The following is a 21,116-nucleotide window of genomic DNA, read 5'->3' as shown; positions in this document are numbered from 1 at the left end:
TATATACTAACCAATGTCCCGTATAATAAAGCTGGCACTTCAAATACATTATAAAAACCACATGGTTGCCCACCGGGTAACCATAACAAAGAGATCCAGAATAATATTAATCAAGGCTTTATTTGAAAATTTGATAAAATGCATAAAAAATGCCCGAGCACCATAACATAAGGTGGAGGCTATGTGCAATACATCATATCTACATATCACTTTGCATGGTAATGGTATCATTATAATATATTAACTTCTGTACATTTTAAACTGCCTAAGCATGCCCAGAGTATATAAACAATAGTAATGTACATGAATAGTTTATATGGCCATATCTACCTGCAAGCAACACAGCGTTCCACCTCACCCCAACGCACGTTTCGCACCAGGCTTCTTCTTCATTTGATAAAATGCATTTTTTATGCATTTTATCAAATTTTCAAATAAAGCCTTTATTAATATTATTCTGGATCTCTTTGTTATGGTTACCCGGTGGGCAACCATGTGGTGTTTAGTATGTATTTATAGTATACTAATATACTGGTCAGGGATATATCTCTTTTTTTGTTATTTTGGATAGCAGTTTATATTTAACAAACTTCACATAAAATGTGAATTTGCATTTCTTTGCTTTCCATGAATAATATGATTTTTCTGTTTACATTGCTAGCAGATACTTGTACTAAGTGACTTCAAGGTCCAAGTATTCCATTTGTAAATCTCAGACTTTCCAAATAAACAGACGCTTCTTAAAGCCCTCTGTGCATTTCATATCCAACCCCAATATTATAAGCATCGAAGAAGGCGGCTATAAACATTTCACAAACCAACAACAGCTCTTGACTCATATGACATTCATCCGTGTTATTATGACCAAGGATAGAGAAAACCTCTTGAAAATGTCGACTCTGCCACTGAAGATGCTATTAATTTTAAGAAAAAACATCTGTATTGTCAGGACTCAGGACGGTTTCTCCTTTTCTAGTGTTTCTCTGCAGTTAATGTATTTTTGTGTTTTTCTTACCGCGGTTAATCTGATTTGGACATGCTTACTCTTCGGTGACACATCAGATTAAGGGTGTTATGTTTATGTTTTTCACTGCATTTATCATTAATCGTTTATACAAGCTAAACACATTCTACAGTAAATAAACGTTTTATAAATTAAAAAAAAAAATCTTGCCAATTCCTCCCTCTCTACCACCATTGCCATTTCCCATTGCTGAAGTTGGAATAGCAAAAAGTAATTGTTACTGGAGGAGAAAAAATATCAGTTTGGCTTTGGGTGCACAAGTGATTAGTGTCATGAGCTGTACTTTTGCCCTGTCCTGTATTTGAATCATATGTATTTTCTTGTGCTTTGAGTCAATCTGTAACAAAATGTCTCCTTCCCCCAATACTTGCAGCCCTAAAGGTACCTTCACACGAAGCGACGCTGCAGCGATAGCGACAACGATGTCGATCGCTGCAGCGTCGCTGTTTGGTCGCTGGAGAGCTGTCACACAGACCGCTCTCCAGCGATCAACTATGCCGAGGTCCCCTGGTAACCAGGGTAAACATCGGGTAACTAAGCGCAGGGCCGCGCTTAGTAACCCGATGTTTACCCTGGTTACCAGCGTAAAATCTAAAAAAAACAAACAGCACATACTTACATTCACGTCCCCCTGCGTCCACTTCCTGACACTGACTGAGCGCCGTACAGTGAGAGCAGAGCGGTGACGTCACCGCTGTGCTGCTTTCACTTTCACTTTGCGGCGCTGAGTCAGAGGAGGAAGCAGACTGCAGGGGACGCAATGTGAGTATGTGCTGTTTGTTTTTTTTACATTTTACGCTAGTAACCAGGGTAAACATCGGGTAACTAAGCGCGGCCCTGCGCTTAGTAACCCGATGTTTACCCTGGTTACCAGTGTAAAATATCGCTGGTATCGTTGCTTTTGCTTTCAAACACAACGATACACAGCGATCGGACGACCAAATAAAGTTCTGGACTTTATTCAGCGACCAGCGACATCACAGCAGGATCCTGATCGCTGCTGCGTGTCAAACGAAACGATATCGCTAGCGAGGACGCTGCAACGTCACGGATTGCTAGCGATATCGTTATAATGTCGTTTCGTGTGAAGGTACCTTAAGCTATAATGTAATTAAGCTTTGTCAACATCACTAGGAAGGAATAGCCATTGTTCCTCACAGCAGGTGGCTCGTCAAATGTACATATTACTTAGACTATGTGGAGCTGACCAAAATAGAATCTTCTGGTGAACTCAACCATTGAACAGAAGATGTGACCCCTACCCCCTTCATGGGCGGATCCCAGGAGCTCAGACAATCCATTCTTATGTTGAGATCAGATGTGAGTTGATGCTGGAAGGAGAAGGAGTGGGGATTCTTAGCTGAGGCAAGACCCCACGTACATCTGGGACTGCGGAAGCGAACGGGACGAGACTTGAGCTGAGGACATATCTCGTCGTTCGTGAGATTGTTTGGGATCTCTTGGACTCGTGTGGACTATTATTTTGTTAGCTGGCACAAGGATTATCGGGAGGTGCCCCCGAACCTGTTCCGTTGGACTAATTGTGGACTCTGTAGATCTACCTGCATGTGTTGTTCCAGCGTTCTTGATAATAAATCTGTGGAATCATCCCTTGGCCTGTTGTCCCTTCTTGCTCTGCCGTACACCCCGTCACAATTAGGTGTCCCTGCTTTCTTTCCATTTGTTGGAGCCTCATCCAGACGTCCATTTATCAAAGACGTGTTCTATCCATGCTTTTCACTGATAGAACAAGTAGCCATTAGAGTCTATTGGGAAGTTCACGTACACATGAACGTGCACATGTGTGTTTGCTAAAAAAGATTATGGAGACATGTCCGTTTTTTTGATCCGACTCATGGATAAAAATCAGCCATACATGTCTATGGATCCATTAAAATCATGGCTACAACACTAATGTCCTCCATGTGCAACCAGGGTGCAGTCTGTTTTAACATTGCAATAGGTAAAAGTTTTCCAATTATTTTTTCCTCTCTTGCCATATGAGAAAATCAATAAGACATAAAAACTGACACAATGATCAAACACTGCAGAAATCTTAAAATATAGATGAAAATCACACTTCATAACTTTGAACAATATAAATCTTTATTACTTAGCAAACAAAGAAGCCTAAACATTTAAAATGTTGCACATTGCACCAGACCCCATATGACCAGCGTGATAACCTATAGCTATATAATATATAGTTATACAATATATAAGGATCATGGATATTTGTAATAGGTATGAATAGACACTACCCCTAAAGTGACGTCGGATAGTGTTCAATATGGAATAAAGGTGCAGTGCATATACTGATAATGCATAAATGGGCTATATCAAAAGATTATAAAAGAGAGAAACAGCAAATGTGCAATAATGTGTCGTGTGTATAGTCGCACAGGCAAATTGGTTCATAGAAAGAACATCACATGGGAACGGTAGCCCAAGCAGTATCGCCATAGGAGGTGGCTTCCTCAGGGGTAAAGAGCAGTGGCAAAGCGAGTGCTTTATATACTCCATAGTTGTAAAAAGATAATTAAAGGGAACTTGTAACCAGTTTTGTGACATAGCAGCTAAAGATATCACCCTATTCAGCGTCTGCGCTGCATTCCCTAAAACCTTATATAACCCACTGACTCCCCTTGTATACACCCAAAAAACCTTTTTAATTTCTCCCGCGCTGAGAAATCAGTCCGGTCTGATGGGTGTGGTTTCGGACCTCTTAATCCCTCCCATCGGCTGTTGCTCCAGATGTTGTACCCGGGATCCCAGCGCTGCAATGCTGCATTGCTAACCACTGAGCCACCGTGCTGCCCTTCAACATTCTTATGGATTATAGAATGGAGTCCATCATTGCAAGATGCTAAAACATCTCATTAAAATTATTAAATGCTGGTCATAGCTAAAAATGCTTGATAGGTCCCCTAACACAGTCTAAATTATATTATTCCTGATGTCTACATTGATTTGGAGATATACGTTTGGTATTCTAACAATACATTGAAACCTCTTTTATAGAAGGCTAGTCCCCATCTAAATCTGATTTTTCTACGATTAACGTTTAATTTTTCTGCTTTTAGTAAATACAATATCAGAAAGGACATTTTTGATTTGCAATTTTGGTGGGGTGCCTCACATTTTTAACACCCTAAAACAAAAATGATTACGTATGAAGTTTTAATGTAACCCTATAAAGCAATTCTGAGCACTATGTAAAATGTACCGTAATATCCTGCCGTGAACACCATGTAGCATTTAGCTTGACAATTATCATCAGAGTCATGCTGGGATTCATCAAAAACACACACTCTTTTCTCCACCGTCATAGAGATTGTTCTTCTTCTATAAACACACACTTAAGTGATCCACATTGTTAGTTAGGAGATGATGTCACATTCGACCTTCAGGAAGGGCTAGTTCCTTCTCTGCTTAAACTGGATCTATTGTGCTAAAGCAACAGCTGGTCCTAAATGTTGTTCTTAGAGATGAATTAAAATCCTTCAAGAAATAATTTTTTGCAATTTTATTTCATAGGTTTCTTCCACTAATATGTTAGAATGGCTGATTCCTTCTTTCTAAAAACTGACACATCTCCTGGACGCTTTAGTGAATTCAACATTTCAAAATCTTTAGGTGGCCATGAACGTTTAGAAAACTTTCTATTGAACATTCATTTGGCCAAAGGGTAGTCTTCCCGATATATGCAACTTGGCTGAATGTGCATGTGTTCTCAATAGGGAATGGGCAATAAGCCACTACTAAACACATCTGATGATAAACCTAAAATGTAACATGCTGGGCCCTTTTTTCTTCCCAAAAATGTACCATGAGGAGTCAGGATTTGATCATACATTAGCTGGTTGGCTGGTCTTGTTGAAATTGGATAATGTCTACAGCCAAGATTTGAAACATTTTATTTCAGTGCCGTTATCAGTGGTTGATGTTGCAGACCTCCAATAAATAGACATTATCTGATTTTGTCCCTCTACAAATACTTTTTACCATGACCGGGAGCCTAGTGTAATCATAGGAACGCACAAGCTGCCCATACACCATGGACAGCTGTTGCAGGATGCTTGTTTGACTGACGGCTCATCCTCCTGACCTGGCGTGCATTTTTGAAGCTTCGGTATTCTGACCTTTTCTTGGACACACACACACAGACGCATTGAGTATGTCCTATTCTAATCCTCAAAAATTGATCTGAATAGGACATGCTCTGGGTTTTGCTGATGTCATTCTCAGATCAGTGATTTTCACTGATGTGTCACTGGATTTATAAAACTCTATGGGCCCGTGTGCTGGCCAATAAAAAAAATCTGTCAGGACATGGACATTTCACATGAATGTGTGTATGTAGCCTAAGGGAGGTTGTTTTACAAACAACAGTATTGCTGCAAGTCCTATGGTATAAATACAGAATAATATATACATCCAGTGACCGCTGTTGTCTCATCTGATTAGAGTTGTTTCCTGTTCTTTATTCTCCGGCTGGTCAGACCTTCATGTCGACATCTTCCAGCTACGACTCATCTTGTCTCACTGGTCACCGCAGGACTGAAAATAACAAAGTCATAATATATACATTTGCCTACTGAATGTAAAATCCTCCACACCGTGCCTCTACAATACAAATACTAACCACAGATCTAATATACAGTTACCAACGCACCATTCAAAATATAAATTGATAAGTCAGCACTGTGCCCCCATTAACTATAATTTCAGCTGCCCAATAAATATAATTTAGTCAGTCACTGTGACTCTCCACCTAATTTATTTTAAGTCTGTGTATACTGTCCTTCACACTTCATTATAAGTCCTTAAAAGCAACATAATGAATTGGAACAAGATGCTATCAGGGCCTTATAATGAACTCCCTCACATTTCAATTCATTATAGGTCCCTGATAGCATCTTCTCCCACCCACCAAATCAATATAGATCACTATGTAACATCAACCATCTTCATTATATGTCCGATAGCATCCTCTCCCATCCCCAATACATTACATAGTGTCCGATCCCCTTTACCCCCTCCTCTCTCACCCTCCAATTCATTGTAAGCCCCTGATAGCACCATAATGAATTCAGGGTGTGGCAGAAGGCTATCAGGGTCTAACCATTCTTGACCACCCCACCAAGGCATTATAAGTCCCTGATAGCATCATAATGAATTGGGGAGTGTGAGAAGACACTATCAGGCACTCTACATCCCCACCACCCCCGAGTTTATGATAGTGTCCTTCCCCATCCTCCTCCATCCCCCTATTCATGATAAGTTCCTGATGCTATCCTCTATCTCCCCTTACTCCCATCCCACCTCCCATCATGCTTCCCCAGTGTGTTAAAAAAAGCACTCACCTCTCTGAAGGTTACGTAACAGGATTGCTTCTTTGCTCTACGTGCTGGGTACTTTTTAAATGATGCCGGTGGCATACTGCCATTATCACACTGCGTATGACTGCTTCATAGAGAGAGTGCCAGGCAGGAAACTGAAGATGTGGCCCCATTGCCATTTTCTTGTGTAAAATGAGGAGCTACAAGAATGCTTTCTGCCCGGCACGCAGCCAATGATTAGGGTAATCTGGCCATGTGCCCCCCAGATCCTCAAGCTCCGAACGGCAGGCTAGATTGCCCTCAATATAAGCAGCCCTTGCAAGTGCCCTGCTCCATCTCTGGGCCTCCGGCAGTATGTCGACCCCGATATCATGAACTCATGTATATGAGAATATAGTATGGTTCCCTATTTTACAATAAATACATTAAAACTCAAGTTTTCTTTTAAGTCTGAAAGTCTGAACAATCCAACAAAGAAATTATAAATTTCGAAACATAAAAAAGAGAGTTTGCTTGGTTGTGTTGCATAGCTACATCATCTCAAGTCAACATCATGGGTAAAAAATGGATCAAGTTTATATTCTCATGACCCAGCCGTGATGGAAACAACTTAGAAGTTGATTTAGAGATTATGAAGTTAAAATAGGCATGTGATGCATGCATGGCATTACTTGTAAAACTGCCCAGTGTTATTTTCTCATCCTTCCAGAGGCACAAAAAAATAGATGCATCTTTATACTTATTTAGGGAATATTTTACATGCTATCCAAAATGTCCCGGACTTCAGACATCTTATTCTTAGCTAAGTAAATTATTGGAGAAACATTAAGAGGAAACGGAGGAGCGGTTAAGTCTTTTAACTTTAATATCTCCTTTTATTGAACACAATCGAAAATAACAGCTCTGAGGAGTAAAGAAAACAATTACAGGGCAGCGGCGTACAGGAAGTTGTGTTACTTCAAGAAGAATAGGATCAACGACAACACAGGATGCGAGAAACCTCTACTATAGGAAGAAGGATATACATTTCTAATGTCATACCCACTTCTTAACTACGCTGGACTTTGTACAAATCTCATCATTTTCTTTGTGAGAAGGCACCATCAAAGAAAGGAGAACAGAAAAGGAATGGCTACTTCAATATCAGTACTTGCCTTTACGGTATCTTTACTGTTCCCATCTGCAATACCTGGGAAAGAGCAAAGTGAAGCCATCTGTTTTACTAATGCCTGTTACTTTGTCCACCTGAGCCAGGAAAAATTTTCTGAAGCAAGTACGGAATGTGTTAACAGAGGAGGTAACCTTCTGACCATACAAAGTGAAGAAGAAGCCGAAAATGTTTACAGTTTACTTTGGAAATTGACCAACACCACGCCATTTACACGTCCATTAAAGCTTTGGATTGGATTGCAGCTGAAGTCATGTGTTATCAGGAATGAAGCTTTAAGAGGGTTTTCATGGATCACAGATACTCAACATGGAAAGGAAAGTCACTTCTCTAATTGGTTGACTGAACCAAAAGGGACTTGTACCAAGGAAAAGTGCGTGAGTATGAAACTGCAGAAGGACTCATCAGATAATTATAAATGGACTGATGAACTGTGCTCTTTTAAGCCTGATGGCTATATCTGCAAATTTAACTTCCAAGGAATGTGCCAGCGGGTTGTTCTTGCTGGCCCAGGATATGTTGAATATGACACCCCTTTTAGCTTCAAAAGTTCTACTCTGGACTTAGTCCCACATGGCTCTTTGGCTTCAGTGTCTTGTGGTCACATTGGAACACATACTGGACCTTGGCTAATTTGTCTACAATCTAATGAAACTAATGTTTATCAGTGGGGAAATTCTCGTTCGGACAAGAAATCAAATGGACCTTTTTGTGCTTCTGAGGAACTGGGCTGTAAGTACAATAATGGTGGATGTGAACATGAATGTGTAGAATATCCACAAAACAAATCCATCTCCTGTAGATGCAAAGATGGGTATGTGTTGGCATCTGACTTGGTGTCCTGTGTTTACCCTGACCACTGCCAGTCTAATCTATGTGAGCAAAAATGTATAAACCACCAATATCGCTATACATGTTCATGTTCTAGCGGCTTTGAGTTGGCAACAAACAAAGCAAACTGTATTGATGTCAATGAATGCTTGACCGGACCTTGCAGCCAGACATGTATCAACACTTTGGGAAGTTTCTACTGTAAGTGTAATACTGGCTTTCGACAGCAAGAAAGACTCTGCATCGATATCGATGAATGTCTCAACTCCAATTGCTCTCAAAGTTGCCTCAACACAAATGGGTCATATAGTTGCATCTGCCATTCCGGGTACACACTTAGCAGTGACAATACCACATGTTTGGATATCGATGAATGCACCTACTCCCCATGTGCCTACTACTGCCACAACACCGATGGGAGTTATGTTTGCTCTTGTCCAAAGGGAATGTTATTATCATCTGATTACATATCATGTATTCCAATGCAACACAACTCTGAAGATTTTACAAGTGGAGAAATCAATGAAAGAGTTGAACTAGAAGAAGCCACCAGCAGTATTCCGACTCCTGACCAACCTACTTCCGAATTTAGAGATGCCACTATGGATTTAAAGGATCATAGAGAAACAGGACAGATAATGATGACCACCCCCATGCCAAAAGAAACTGTCATATTTTCTGGTAATAGCTCTGTTAATCAGGTAACAACAAGTGGTCATGAGGTCAGCCAAAATACAGTGCTGCTAGCGAGTGTAATAGGTGCCTGTGCTGTGCTGCTAGTCATGGTTATCATCACAGGGGTTCTATGTCACAGAAAGAGGAACGCAAAGAAAAATGAGACTGAGAAGCAACCAAGTGCAACAGATAATTACTGCTGGGTCCCAGATCAAAAGGGGGATAAAACAGTAAGCAATGACTACAGGTGACCTCACTGCCCATATACATGTATGCGCCTATTAATGTAGTGAGTATGTTTTGTAGAGCTCGCTTTGTAGATAGTGTTGCAATTTTATGTTTTGCACATATGTAAGCATTATTAAGGATAAAAAACATCAATGAGCGCTCCTGGTTTTCTGGTTTTCTGGAAAAAAAAATCGTATTAATTGGGTAAAAAGCTCAAGATGTTGTCTCAGATTTCAAGAAAGTTGTTTAAGAGCAGGAAGTGGCAAAAACAGCATAAAAAGGCATTAACCCCTTCATGACTGGAGGTATTTTTGTTTTTGCGTTTTCACTTTTTGCTCCCCTTCTTCCCAGAGCCATAACTTTTTATTTTTTTGCTCAAAATGGCCATATGAGGGCTTGATTTTTGTGGGACAAGTTGCAATTTTGAATGACACCATTGGTCTTAACATATCGTGTACTGGAAAATGGGAAAAAAATTCCAAATGCGTTTTTTTTTTATTTTACCATGTTGTCTAAATGCTAAAACTGACCTGCCAGTGTGATTCTCCATGTCTAGATTCTTTTTTATTTAAGTAGTGAAAAAAAAAAATCCAAACTTTGGTAAACAAAAAAAGGCTCCATATTCCGTGACCTGTAGCGTCTCCATTTTTCGTGATCTGGGGCTGGGAGAGAGCTTATTCTTTGAGTGCTGAGCTGTGTTTTTACTGATATTATTTTGGTTCAGATACGATCTTTTGATCGCATGTTATTGTATTTTATTGCAATGTAGTGGCGACCAAAAAAAACGTAGTTCTGGTGTTTTGAATTTTTTTCTCTTTACACCATTTAGCGATCGCGTTAATTCTTTTTTTATGTTGATAGATTGGGTGATTCTGAATGCGGCAATACCAAATATGTGTATATTTGATTTTTTTATTGTTTTATTTTGAAAGGGGCAAATGGGGGGTGATTTGAACTTTTATATTTTTAAAAACTTTTTTTTTTACTTTTTGCATGCTTCAAAAGTCTTCATGGGAGACTAGAAGCTGCAGTTGTCTGATGGCCTGTGCTACATACATGCGATGATCAGATCGTCTGTGTGTAGCAGAAATGAGGGTCACCGATGGGCGGGATTTCTGACGTGCTTCCGGTAAGCGTGAGTTAAATGCCGATGCCACAGATTGACACCAGCATTTAACAGATTAACAGCCGTGGGTGGATCGCGATTCCACCTGCGGCTGTTAGAGGCGCATGTCAGCTGTTCAAAACAGCTTACATGTGCCTGGAATATGATTGGCTCAGAGCCGAAGCCCACATCAAAGGGAGGGATTCCGACGTGGGAGTACTATTACGCTCAACATCGGAAAGAGACTAAATAAAAGATTTTTTAAAGACTGACAGTACTCCACAGGTAAATTTCTGCTACTGTAGCACCGATAGCACTGATCCTGTAGTGAAGACGTCACATCTATCATTCATTATCTTTGCAGCCATTCGCTGTCCTCACAGTCATGACTGCATGTCAGCATATCACGCTGAATCGATCGATTAGAGACCGAGGACACATGAATGGAGGATGTGGTCATTATTAAAGAATCAGCATAGATTACTAGACGAACAGTGCTAGACTGGCAATTTATTTAAAGGGTGAAGTTATTTCTGTTTAATTCTAAACCATTTCATGCTGTTAAAGGGGTTGTCCGGTGAAAGCAAGCTATGATCTATCCACATAATTGGTGATAACTTCTTGACCTGTGGCTGTCTGATTACTGAGGCCTGCACTGACTGGTAGAATGAGGCAAATGTATTTCCTTTAGAATAAAGCAGAATTATGCTTGTGCGGCCTGTGCTATTCATCCTTATGAGGCTGATTTGTTCATCTTTTTCCTGCAACCCCGGAAAGAATGATTCTTGTGGGTCCCAGCAGTCAGACACCCATCGATCAGCAAATTATCACCTATTCTGAGGATAGGTGATAACTTGTCTTCACTTGACTTCGCCTTTTAAGCATATTTATTAATAAGCATCTTAAAATCATGGACAACCCCTTTAAGTAACTTTCTTAAAATATTGGACAAAACTTTTAAGCATTTTTATTAAAATCCTGGACAACCCCTTTAAGTAACTTTCTTAAAATCCTGGACAACTCCTTTAAGTAACTTTGTTAAAATTCTGGGTGACAACTTTTCAGCTATACAACTTTCTAATATGTTACTTGGGTAATTTCTCAAAACTGTATAAAAGAATCAGGTTCACTTTAAGAGATGAAGTCTTTATGGTATTAGGATATAAAGTATTGTGTAAGGCGGAGGATTAGTCTCGTGTTTCTTTCAGGAGAACATTGATTTTCCAATTACGAATACGAAATATTAAAAAATGTATGTTAATATTGGTTTTCTTAGTTGCCAGGTAACAGTTATTTCCAGGATTAATATCGGATTTTACTGACTAACCTGAGTATATCCACGCTACATCTGTAAATGTAATTTATAATCCAATCCTTAAAGGAGTATTCTTCTTTTAACCAACACATTTATTTCATTGTAGAATCTTACAATATTCCGATATACTGTCTTCATTTTTTTGTGGCTTTTAAGTTGTTTGCTTTACTGTTTATCTTAAAGGCACCCAATCATCAGCAAATGGCATATTTTTTAAATTAGGCTTTTGTGTTACACATTTTTCGTTTTTTAACATTCCAAAACACATATTAAAAATAAAAATAGTCATCTTTCAACTTCCACCCTGGGGCCTTATTAGACTCTAACTTTCTGTTGTTTCAGGAAACAACATATGCACATAGCCACACTGGTCAGACCCAGACCTTATCTTTTATATTGAACCATCTAATAACTATGTACAATGTTCATTATGAAGGGAGGGTCAGGTGTGGCATCACCTATTATGATTGGTGTATCCGGTGTTATCAACTTTGTATAGAGGTGTTACCGATCATTGTAATCCAGTCTCTGAAAATAAATACTCATCCATCCACCAGGAGCATGGTTCATTGAAGAATCATTATGAAATCTCTGTCTTTAAACATTTAACATTTATGGTTCTTGTTTATGTCTAAAAAATTGTCAAGTTTGGGTCAGGAGATCTGCAGCCGGTCAATGCACATGGACCGTGAATGTTGGATTCGTGAAACTAACCTGATAATGAGCTTTTCAATAACTATGAGCAGACATATTGAAACTCATGAGGAGTTGACACAGAAAGTATAGTGAAAAAACTGCTTAACTTTTCATCTTGTAGTGAACAATTGAAATCATAATAGTTCTACAAAAATTCTCTAAAGAGATTCTAAGTTCAGTAAATGGAATGTAAGCATTTGTACAGACTACGCCATTTCCAGGTGGGCGAACTATTGGGTTTTTCAAGATGAAGGCGCTTCAGGAAACGCTGGCATTTCATTCCTGAAGCACTGTTTTTTTAGCAAATTTTTAAGGGGGTCAACATCTCACCATTTTTTTGAAATTTTTGACCTCCAAACAATTTTTAACTCCATTTAACAATGAAGAAACTGTAAGTTTTTGAAGCATAAACAAAGGCAAAATGCTCACAAAGACACCTTCCACCCCCTCTGTATGTTCTAAGTGTTCCTATTGTCCTTTACTATAAAATATCGAGCTCCTTCAGAGCGGAAGATGCCATGAGAATGGTCTGCTCACTTTGTTTAACTGTTTGCCATCTTTGGAAACCAAAAGTGGTTAAGAGATGATCAAAAGACTGAACAAGTCATTTGTACATAGAAATGTACCGGTATATATTCATTCTTTGGAGAGTTTAGTCAGCGCTTTTTAAGGCAGGTTTCAGGATCCAGGCGCAAAAGATGTTGTGTGCGCTTACCCTAAGAGATCCAAGAAATCCACTGCAGAAAGTATATAGATCTACAACAGAAGGTCTCTTGAGAAGGAGATGGTTTTTCATTTTTTCGTTCTACGGAGGTGGGGTGATGGGGTGGTATGTGTTTTAAGGTTATTACTTTATGAATGCTTTTAGTGGCCATTCTGTCAGACATTAAGATAGTTAGCTTTTGGGAACATTTTACAGACTACAGTTTTCTGTGTTAAAGACTCCTCAAATATAACAATGCCCTAAACCAATAAACTCATTTAAATAAAGATTTTACTAAAAAAAAAAAATAGTATTATCGATATGTTCACTGTCTTTTATTAAATACATGTGTGTTCTGTGTCTATGGGTCTGTGGGTGAATTTGTGGGATTTCCATTATCACCTTTCATGATTAACCTCATGGTGTAAAAATGTTGGTAGAGTAACATTTTGGGACTCCAAATAAAAGGCACCGAGTCAATAATGCCAAACATGTACCTACAATTTCCATTGATTTGTAGTATTTATCTGTTTGAGAGGCATTCTTACTGTTAGGCCTCTTTCACACTTCCGTTGGAATGTGAACGTCCCAATGCGTCGTTCTGTGAAAAAAACGTATCCTGCAAAGTTGCCCGCAGGATGCGTTTTTTCCACATCGACTTGTATTACCGACTCATCGCGACGTATGGACACACGATCCATACGTCGTGCACTGGATGCGTCGGTAATTGGCGGACCATCATCACAAAAAAGTTCAATGTAACGTTTTTTTGTGCGACGGGTCCGCCATTTTCGACCGCGCATGCGCGGCCGAAACTCCGCCCCCTCCTCCCCGGACTGCAGAATGGGCAGCGGATGCGTCCATCTGCTGCCCACGTCGTGCAGAAAATTCACAACGTCCGTCGGTACGGCAGCCCGACGCATTGCGACAGGCCCGTACCGACGGAAGTGTGAAAGAGGCCTTACTGCAGGCACACGTCTGGTGCGGAGATGTTTCATGGAGCTGCTGCCCCAATGTAAAGGTGGACATCAGAGAAAAATTTATCTGTGCCTTCAAAAAGTCAGAGACTGAGGGAGGGGCTCACCAATGATCATACTATATGCAATGATTATACTTCCTACATCTTTAACAATTATAGAAAAGCTGAAAGAGTTTCTCCCACAAAAATAGGTTATTATCACCTTTCCAGAAGATAGATTACCGTACAATTTATAGATGCCTGGGGGTCCGACAACTGGGACCTGCACCGATCAATTAAACAGTGCACTTTTATCCTCATTTTTTTCCCTTCTTAATTTGCGTTTTCATCTAGAGAACCTATATATAATCTTTAATGCATTATTTGTATTAAGATTATAAACTATTCAGATTTTTTCCATTGTGTGTCCAGGATTTGATATTCGCCAGTGGGTGGGACGTGTCATTTCCTTGAGTCATGACTTCCTTTATAAGTTGCATTATGCACTTCTTTGTATTATAGCCAGAGGAAGGAATCAGATTGATTTTGAAACACATTGCTGTCATTTAATAAATGTTCATGGTTTTTCTATACCTTCTCATCCTTGTCTTCATCGTGACAGCACCCACCACGTTTTTTTTCTTATTTTTTGCCTTGCAATTCTTTTATCCTCATAAGGTTCGAGTGGACATGCAACTTACTGCCCTTCCATTCATTCTCAACGTTGTTCAGAAACAAAGGAGCTGTCAGAAAAAAACAAGCGCAACGCTTGCCAATCTAACAAGGATCTTTTTAAACAGGAGGAAACAACAAACTGATGATTTCACCGAGAACTCGCTCACACTAGCGTATAACACGGCTGAGTGCTATCTGATGTTTTATTGGACAGTACTCGGCCCACTGTTGAATTATGGGGCAGTTCAGATCTGCAATTTTTTTCTTATGCCAATATGGATCAGATGATCATATCACACATACCCATACAAATCTATGGGTGTGTGTGAAACATCAGACTGCACTTGAATGTCATCTGAGTGCAGTCTGGCATCCGACAACAAAGATGGATAAATTAAGTTCGATTCTCTTTTATGGGAGAATCAAATCACACTAAGGCCGGGGACACACTAGAGAGAAATACGGATGAGTGAGAGGCGCAAAAACAACGCATTGCACTCGGACCAATGTTTCTCTATGGGGCAGCTCCCATCAGCCGTATATTTCTTGGTCGTATTTTATGGGCTGAGAAAATCGCAGCATGCTGCAATTGTCAGCGTATTCCTCCAAAAATACACCAATGCAAGTCTATGGGGGCGAGAAAAATACGGATTACACACGGACCACACGTGTGACTTGAGAGAAATACGCACCTGTGTCCTATAGAAAAGCCAGCAATTCAGTGCGGTGTACAGTAAAATCACACTGACAGGTTAAAAATAGAATAGCTAAACTAAATGTGTACATATAGTATAGCTATATATATATATATATATATATATATATATATATATACACACACACACATATATATATATATATATATATATATATATATATATATATATATATACATCAAAGCAAAAGGTGGCTACTTTGAAGAACCAAGAATATAAGACATATTTTCAGTTGTTTCACACTTTTTTGTTAAGTATATAATTCCACATGTGTTAATTCATAGTTTTGATGCCTTCAGTGTGAATGTACAATTTTCATAGTCATGAAAATACAGAAAAATCTTTAAATGAGGTGTGTCCAAACTTTTGGTCTGTACTGTATATGTCATTGACACACATATATTTATATTTCATACACAGCTAGATAGCAAAAAAGCGGGTAATTCAATTGTCGGCTTTTGGTAAATCCTTACCGAACCCGACGGGATATGAGACATGGTTTACATACAGTAAACCATTGCATATCTGTTAGATTTTTATACAGTGGGGCAAAAAAGTATTTAGTCAGTCAGCAATAGTGCAAGTTCCACCACTTAAAAAGATGAGAGGCGTCTGTAATTTACATCATAGGTAGACCTCAACTATGGGAGACAAACTGTGAAAAAAAAATCCAGAAAATCACATTGTCTGTTTTTTTAACATTTTATTTGCATATTATGGTGGAAAATAAGTATTTGGTCAGAAACAAAATTTCATCTCAATACTTTGTAATATATCCTTTGTTGGCAATGACAGAGGTCAAACGTTTTCTGTAAGTCTTCACAAGGTTGCCACACACTGTTGTTGGTATGTTGGCCCATTCCTCATGCAGATCTCCTCTAGAGCAGTGATGTTTTTTGCTTTTCGCTTGGCAACACGGACTTTCAACTCCCTCCAAAGGTTTTCTATAGGGTTGAGATCTGGAGACTGGCTAGGCCACTCCAGGACCTTGAAATGCTTCTTACGAAGCCACTCCTTCGTTGCCCTGGCGGTGTGCTTTGGATCATTGTCATGTTGAAAGACCCAGCCACGTTTCATCTTCAATGCCCTTGCTGATGGAAGGAGGTTTGCACTCAAAATCTCACGATACATGGCCCCATTCATTCTTTCATGTACACGGAACAGTCGTCCTGGCCCCTTTGTAGAGAAACAGCCCCAAAGCATGATGTTTCCACCACCATGCTTTACAGTAGGTATGGTGTTTGATGGATGCAACTCAGTATTCTTTTTCCTCCAAACATGACAAGTTGTGTTTCTACCAAACAGTTCCAGTTTGGTTTCATCAGACCATAGGACATTCTCCCAAAACTCCTCTGGATCATCCAAATGCTCTCTAGCAAACTTCAGACGGGCCCGGACATGTACTGGCTTAAGCAGTGGGACACGTCTGGCACTGCAGGATCTGAGTCCATGGTGGCATAGTGTGTTACTTATGGTAGGCCTTGTTACATTGGTCCCAGCTCCCTGCAGTTCATTCACTAGGTCCCCCCGCGTGGTTCTGGGATTTTTGCTCACCGTTCTTGTGATCATTCTGACCCCACGGGGTGGGATTTTGCGTGGAGCCCCAGATCGATGGAGATTATCAGTGGTCTTGTATGTCTTCCATTTTCTAATTATTGCTCCCACTGTTGATTTCTTCACTCCAAGCTGGTTGGCTATTGCAGATTCAGTCTTCCCAGCCTGGTGCAGGGCTACAATTTTGTTTCTGGTGTCCTTTGACAGCTCTTTGGTCTTCACCATAGTGGAGTTTGGAGTCAGACTGTTTGAGGGTGTGCACAGGTGTCTTTTTATACTGATAACAAGTTTAAACAGGTGCCATTACTACAGGTAATGAGTGGAGGAAAGAGTAGACTCTTAAAGAAGAAGTTACAGGTCTGTGAGAGCCAGAAATCTTGATTGTTTGTTTCTGACCAAATACTTATTTTCCACCATAATATGCAAATAAAATGTTAAAAAAACAGACAATGTGATTTTCTGGATTTTTTTTTCTCAGTTTGTCTCCCATAGTTGAGGTCTACCTATGATGTAAATTACAGACGTCTCTCATCTTTTTAAGTGGTGGAACTTGCACTATTGCTGACTGACTAAATACTTTTTTGCCCCACTGTATATCCCTCCCTAATAATGTTAGTAGTGTGTGTGTGCAAAATTTTGGGAGCTCTAGGTGTTAAATTAAAGAGTAAAGGCCCCGTCTCACATAGCGAGATCGCTAGCGAGATCGCTGCTGAGTCACAAGTTTTGTGACGCAACAGCGACCTCAGTAGCGATCTCGCTATGTGTGACACGTACCAGCGATCAGGCCCCTGCTGTGAGATCGCTGGTCGTGTCGGAATGGCCTGGACCGTTTTTTGGTCGTTGAGGTCCCGCTGACATCTCTGAATCGGTGTGTGTGACACGGATCCAGCGATGTCTTCACTGGTAACCAGGGTAAACATCGGGTTACTAAGCGCAGGGCCGCACTTTGTAACCCGATGTTTACACCCTGGTTACCAGCGTAAATGTAAAAAAAACCAAACAGTACATACTCACCATCTGATGTCCGTCAGGTCCCTTGCCGTCTGCTTCCTGCTCTGACTGAGCCGCCGTACAGTGAGAGCAGAGCACAGCAGTGACGTCACCGCTGCGCTCTGCTCTCACTGTACGGCGGCTCAGTCAGAGCAGGAAGCAGACGGCAAGGGACCTGACGGACACCGAAAGGCAAGTATGTACTGTTTGTTTTTTTTGGTAACCAGGGTAAACATCGGGTTACTAAGCGCGGCCCTGCGCTTAGTAACCCGATGTTTACCCTGGTTACCCGGGTGCTGCAGGGGGACTTCGGCATCGTTGAAGACAGTTTCAATGATGCCAAAGTCGTTCCCCTGATCGTTGGTTGCTGGAGAGAGCTGTCTGTGTGACAGCTCCCCAGCGACCACACAACGACTTACCAACGATCACGGCCAGGTCGTATCGCTGGTCGTGATCGTTGGTAAATCGCTATGTGAGACGGGGCCTTTAATTCACGGAAAAATTGGCGTGGGCTCCCGCGCAATTTTCTCCACCAGAGAGGGAAAGCCAGTGACTGAGGGCAGATATTAATAGCCTAGAGAGGGACCATGGTTATTGCCCCCCTGGCTAAAAACATCTGCCCCCAGCCACCCCAGAAAAGGCGCATCTATAAGATGCGCTTATTCTGGCATTTAGCCTCTCTTTTCCCACTGCCCTCCGTCACTGGCTTTCCGTCTCTGGCGGAGAAAATTACGCGCGAGCCCATGCCAGTTTTTTCCGTGAATTAACCCTTTAATTTAACACCTAGAGCTCCCAAATTTTGCACACATACACTACTAACATTATTAGGGAGGGATATATAAAAATCTAATGGATATGCAATGTTTTACTGTATGTAAACCATGTCTCATATCCTGTCTGGTTCAGTAATTATTTAGCAAAAGCCATATGGATGCAATACGGATGCCACATGATACATTTTGGAGAAAAAAAATCGCATCCTCGCATTGAATACGGATGACATACGAATCACTGTTCATGAACATTTCTGTGTATCTCGGCCATAAAAAATGGGCCATATTTTTATACGTTAGGTGTGACTCCAGCCTAAGATGACACTAGGCTCAAACTGCCAACTGTCATTCAGAGTGCTGGGATGTACTTACATCTGCCATTCATAATGCTGACTGAAGCTACTGTGTGCACACCTCTCTAATACCTCCTTCACACATCCTGGTGATTCCTGTGCAGGAAAAAAAGAGTACTGAGGAGATCCATGGTCGGTGTCCATGTGCCATCCGTATGTACATATGTGACATTGGTGTGGCATCAGTGTATCCGTGTGCTGTCCGAGTATCTGTGTGTCACTTTCGTGTGCCATCCATGTGTCCGTGTGACACGTACTGATGCCTGGGAAAAGCAGTACAGTTCGCACTGATCCCAGGCATCGGCTGCTGAATGCAGCTTTCATCATTGTCTCCTAGTCTCCCTGAGATTAGCATGACTAGGCGACAATGATAGGAGTTGTATTTAGCACCCACTGTGTCCCTCTTGTGCATAAAATTGTGTGGGCTTCCACGTAATTTTCTTAACTAGAAGAGGAAAAGCCCACAGCTGGGGGCTAATGTTAACAATCTGCGAAAAGGCACAATATCCCAAAAGATTCCAAGGCTATTAATAACAGCTGACAGCTGTTTGCCTAGCCTTTACTTTTGAATTTACTGGTGACCCCAGAAAAAAAATGACGTAAGGACCCTGTATAAATTGAAACCAGCAAAGGCTAAACAGACAGCTGTGGGCTGATATTAATAGCCTGGGAAGGGGCCAGAGTTATTTCCTTCCCCCAGACTCCCAACATCAACCCTCAGCCGCCCCAGAAATATTGTATCCATAAGGTGAGCCAAATCTGGTGCTTAGCCTTTCTCCTCCCACCTGCCCTGTGGCGGTGGTAAATGGGGTAATTGGATTGGGGTTGATGTCACTGTTGTATTGTCTGCTGACATCAAGCCCAGGGGTTAGTAATGGAGAGGCATCTATAAGACGCCTCTATTACTAACCCCATAGTAAGCTTGGAAATAAATACACAAAAAGAATATAATCCTTTATTAGAAATAAAATTAAACACTCCAGTTTACACATGTATTAAAAAAGAAAAAACAAAGTTATACTCACCTTTACGCATAAATCCATTAAAGCCCACATCTCCTGTAAAAAAAAAGATAAATAATAACCAACCATATCCTTCACCTGTCCGACGTGAAGATAATCCTCCAATGCCCATGTCCTCTGTAAAAAAATTAATAAATAAATAAACAACCATACCCCTCACCTGTACAACATGAAGAACTGTACCACGCCATAATCCATCTCTGCTACATCTGGTCTTCAAACTGGACGGTAGAATGATGCGACTGTTCAGGCTGAAAAGCAGGAGACACTGAGCTGCTGAGAATGCAGCTTCAGTTACGAGCGTGTTACATCATAGGGGTTACGACCGGTCACTGAAGCTGCATTCCCATAGTCAGTTCACTGTGAGCCGCAGCGATGATCTGCGGTGACCTCAATGAGATCATCGCTAGCACCATGAGACTTTTAAATAAAAAATACAGCAACGGATATGTGATGAATATGAAAGGTTGTCCTAGATTGACAAAGATGGCTGTTTCCTTTCAGTAACAACATCACCCTGGAACATTAGGTGTGTCAGGTATTGGAATTCAGCTCCCATAGAAGTGAATGGAGCCGAGTTGTAACTCAGATTTCATAGTCATTATTTAATTTCAATTCCAACACAATAAGTAGACATAAAAACTAACAATGACTTGAAAAATATTTAGTTATACACCATAGCTTTAGTTTTATTGGCTAAATGTTCTTTTGCTTACTTCTGTATTACATTTCGGAAAAACAGCTCAAAACAAAAGTAAAAATATGTCCACAATAAACCAATTAAAGGGGTTGACCACTGCTATAAAACCCCTTATAGATAGCTAAATTGTACAGTCGAAAATATAAAAACTGCATACTTACCTCTTGTTCCATCATCATTCCTCCAATGTCTGCACTGTGGGCAATTTTGGACTTCCACTCTGATGAAATAATGAAAGCTGCAGTTGATCAGCAGTTGCTGGCTGGCTGTAGGGGTCATGCGACAATA

General features: G+C 40.5%; 1 protein-coding gene across 1 annotated transcript; it reads left to right on the top strand.

Annotated features, from left to right (window-relative positions):
* Positions 1-7,141: 7,141 nt before the first annotated feature.
* Positions 7,142-13,671, top strand: LOC143804520 (uncharacterized). Its single transcript, XM_077282678.1, has one exon. It carries the CDS (start codon positions 7,399-7,401, stop codon positions 9,289-9,291), a length of 1,893 nt encoding a protein of 630 aa, XP_077138793.1. The 5' UTR covers positions 7,142-7,398; the 3' UTR covers positions 9,292-13,671.
* The last annotated feature ends 7,445 nt before the right edge of the window (positions 13,672-21,116 follow it).

The sequence above is a fragment of the Ranitomeya variabilis genome, chromosome 2 (assembly GCF_051348905.1).
Source record: "Ranitomeya variabilis isolate aRanVar5 chromosome 2, aRanVar5.hap1, whole genome shotgun sequence".
Taxonomy (NCBI): domain Eukaryota; kingdom Metazoa; phylum Chordata; class Amphibia; order Anura; family Dendrobatidae; genus Ranitomeya; species Ranitomeya variabilis.
The sequence above is the reverse complement of the archived record's forward strand: the minus strand, read 5'-3'. Positions and strand labels throughout refer to the sequence as shown.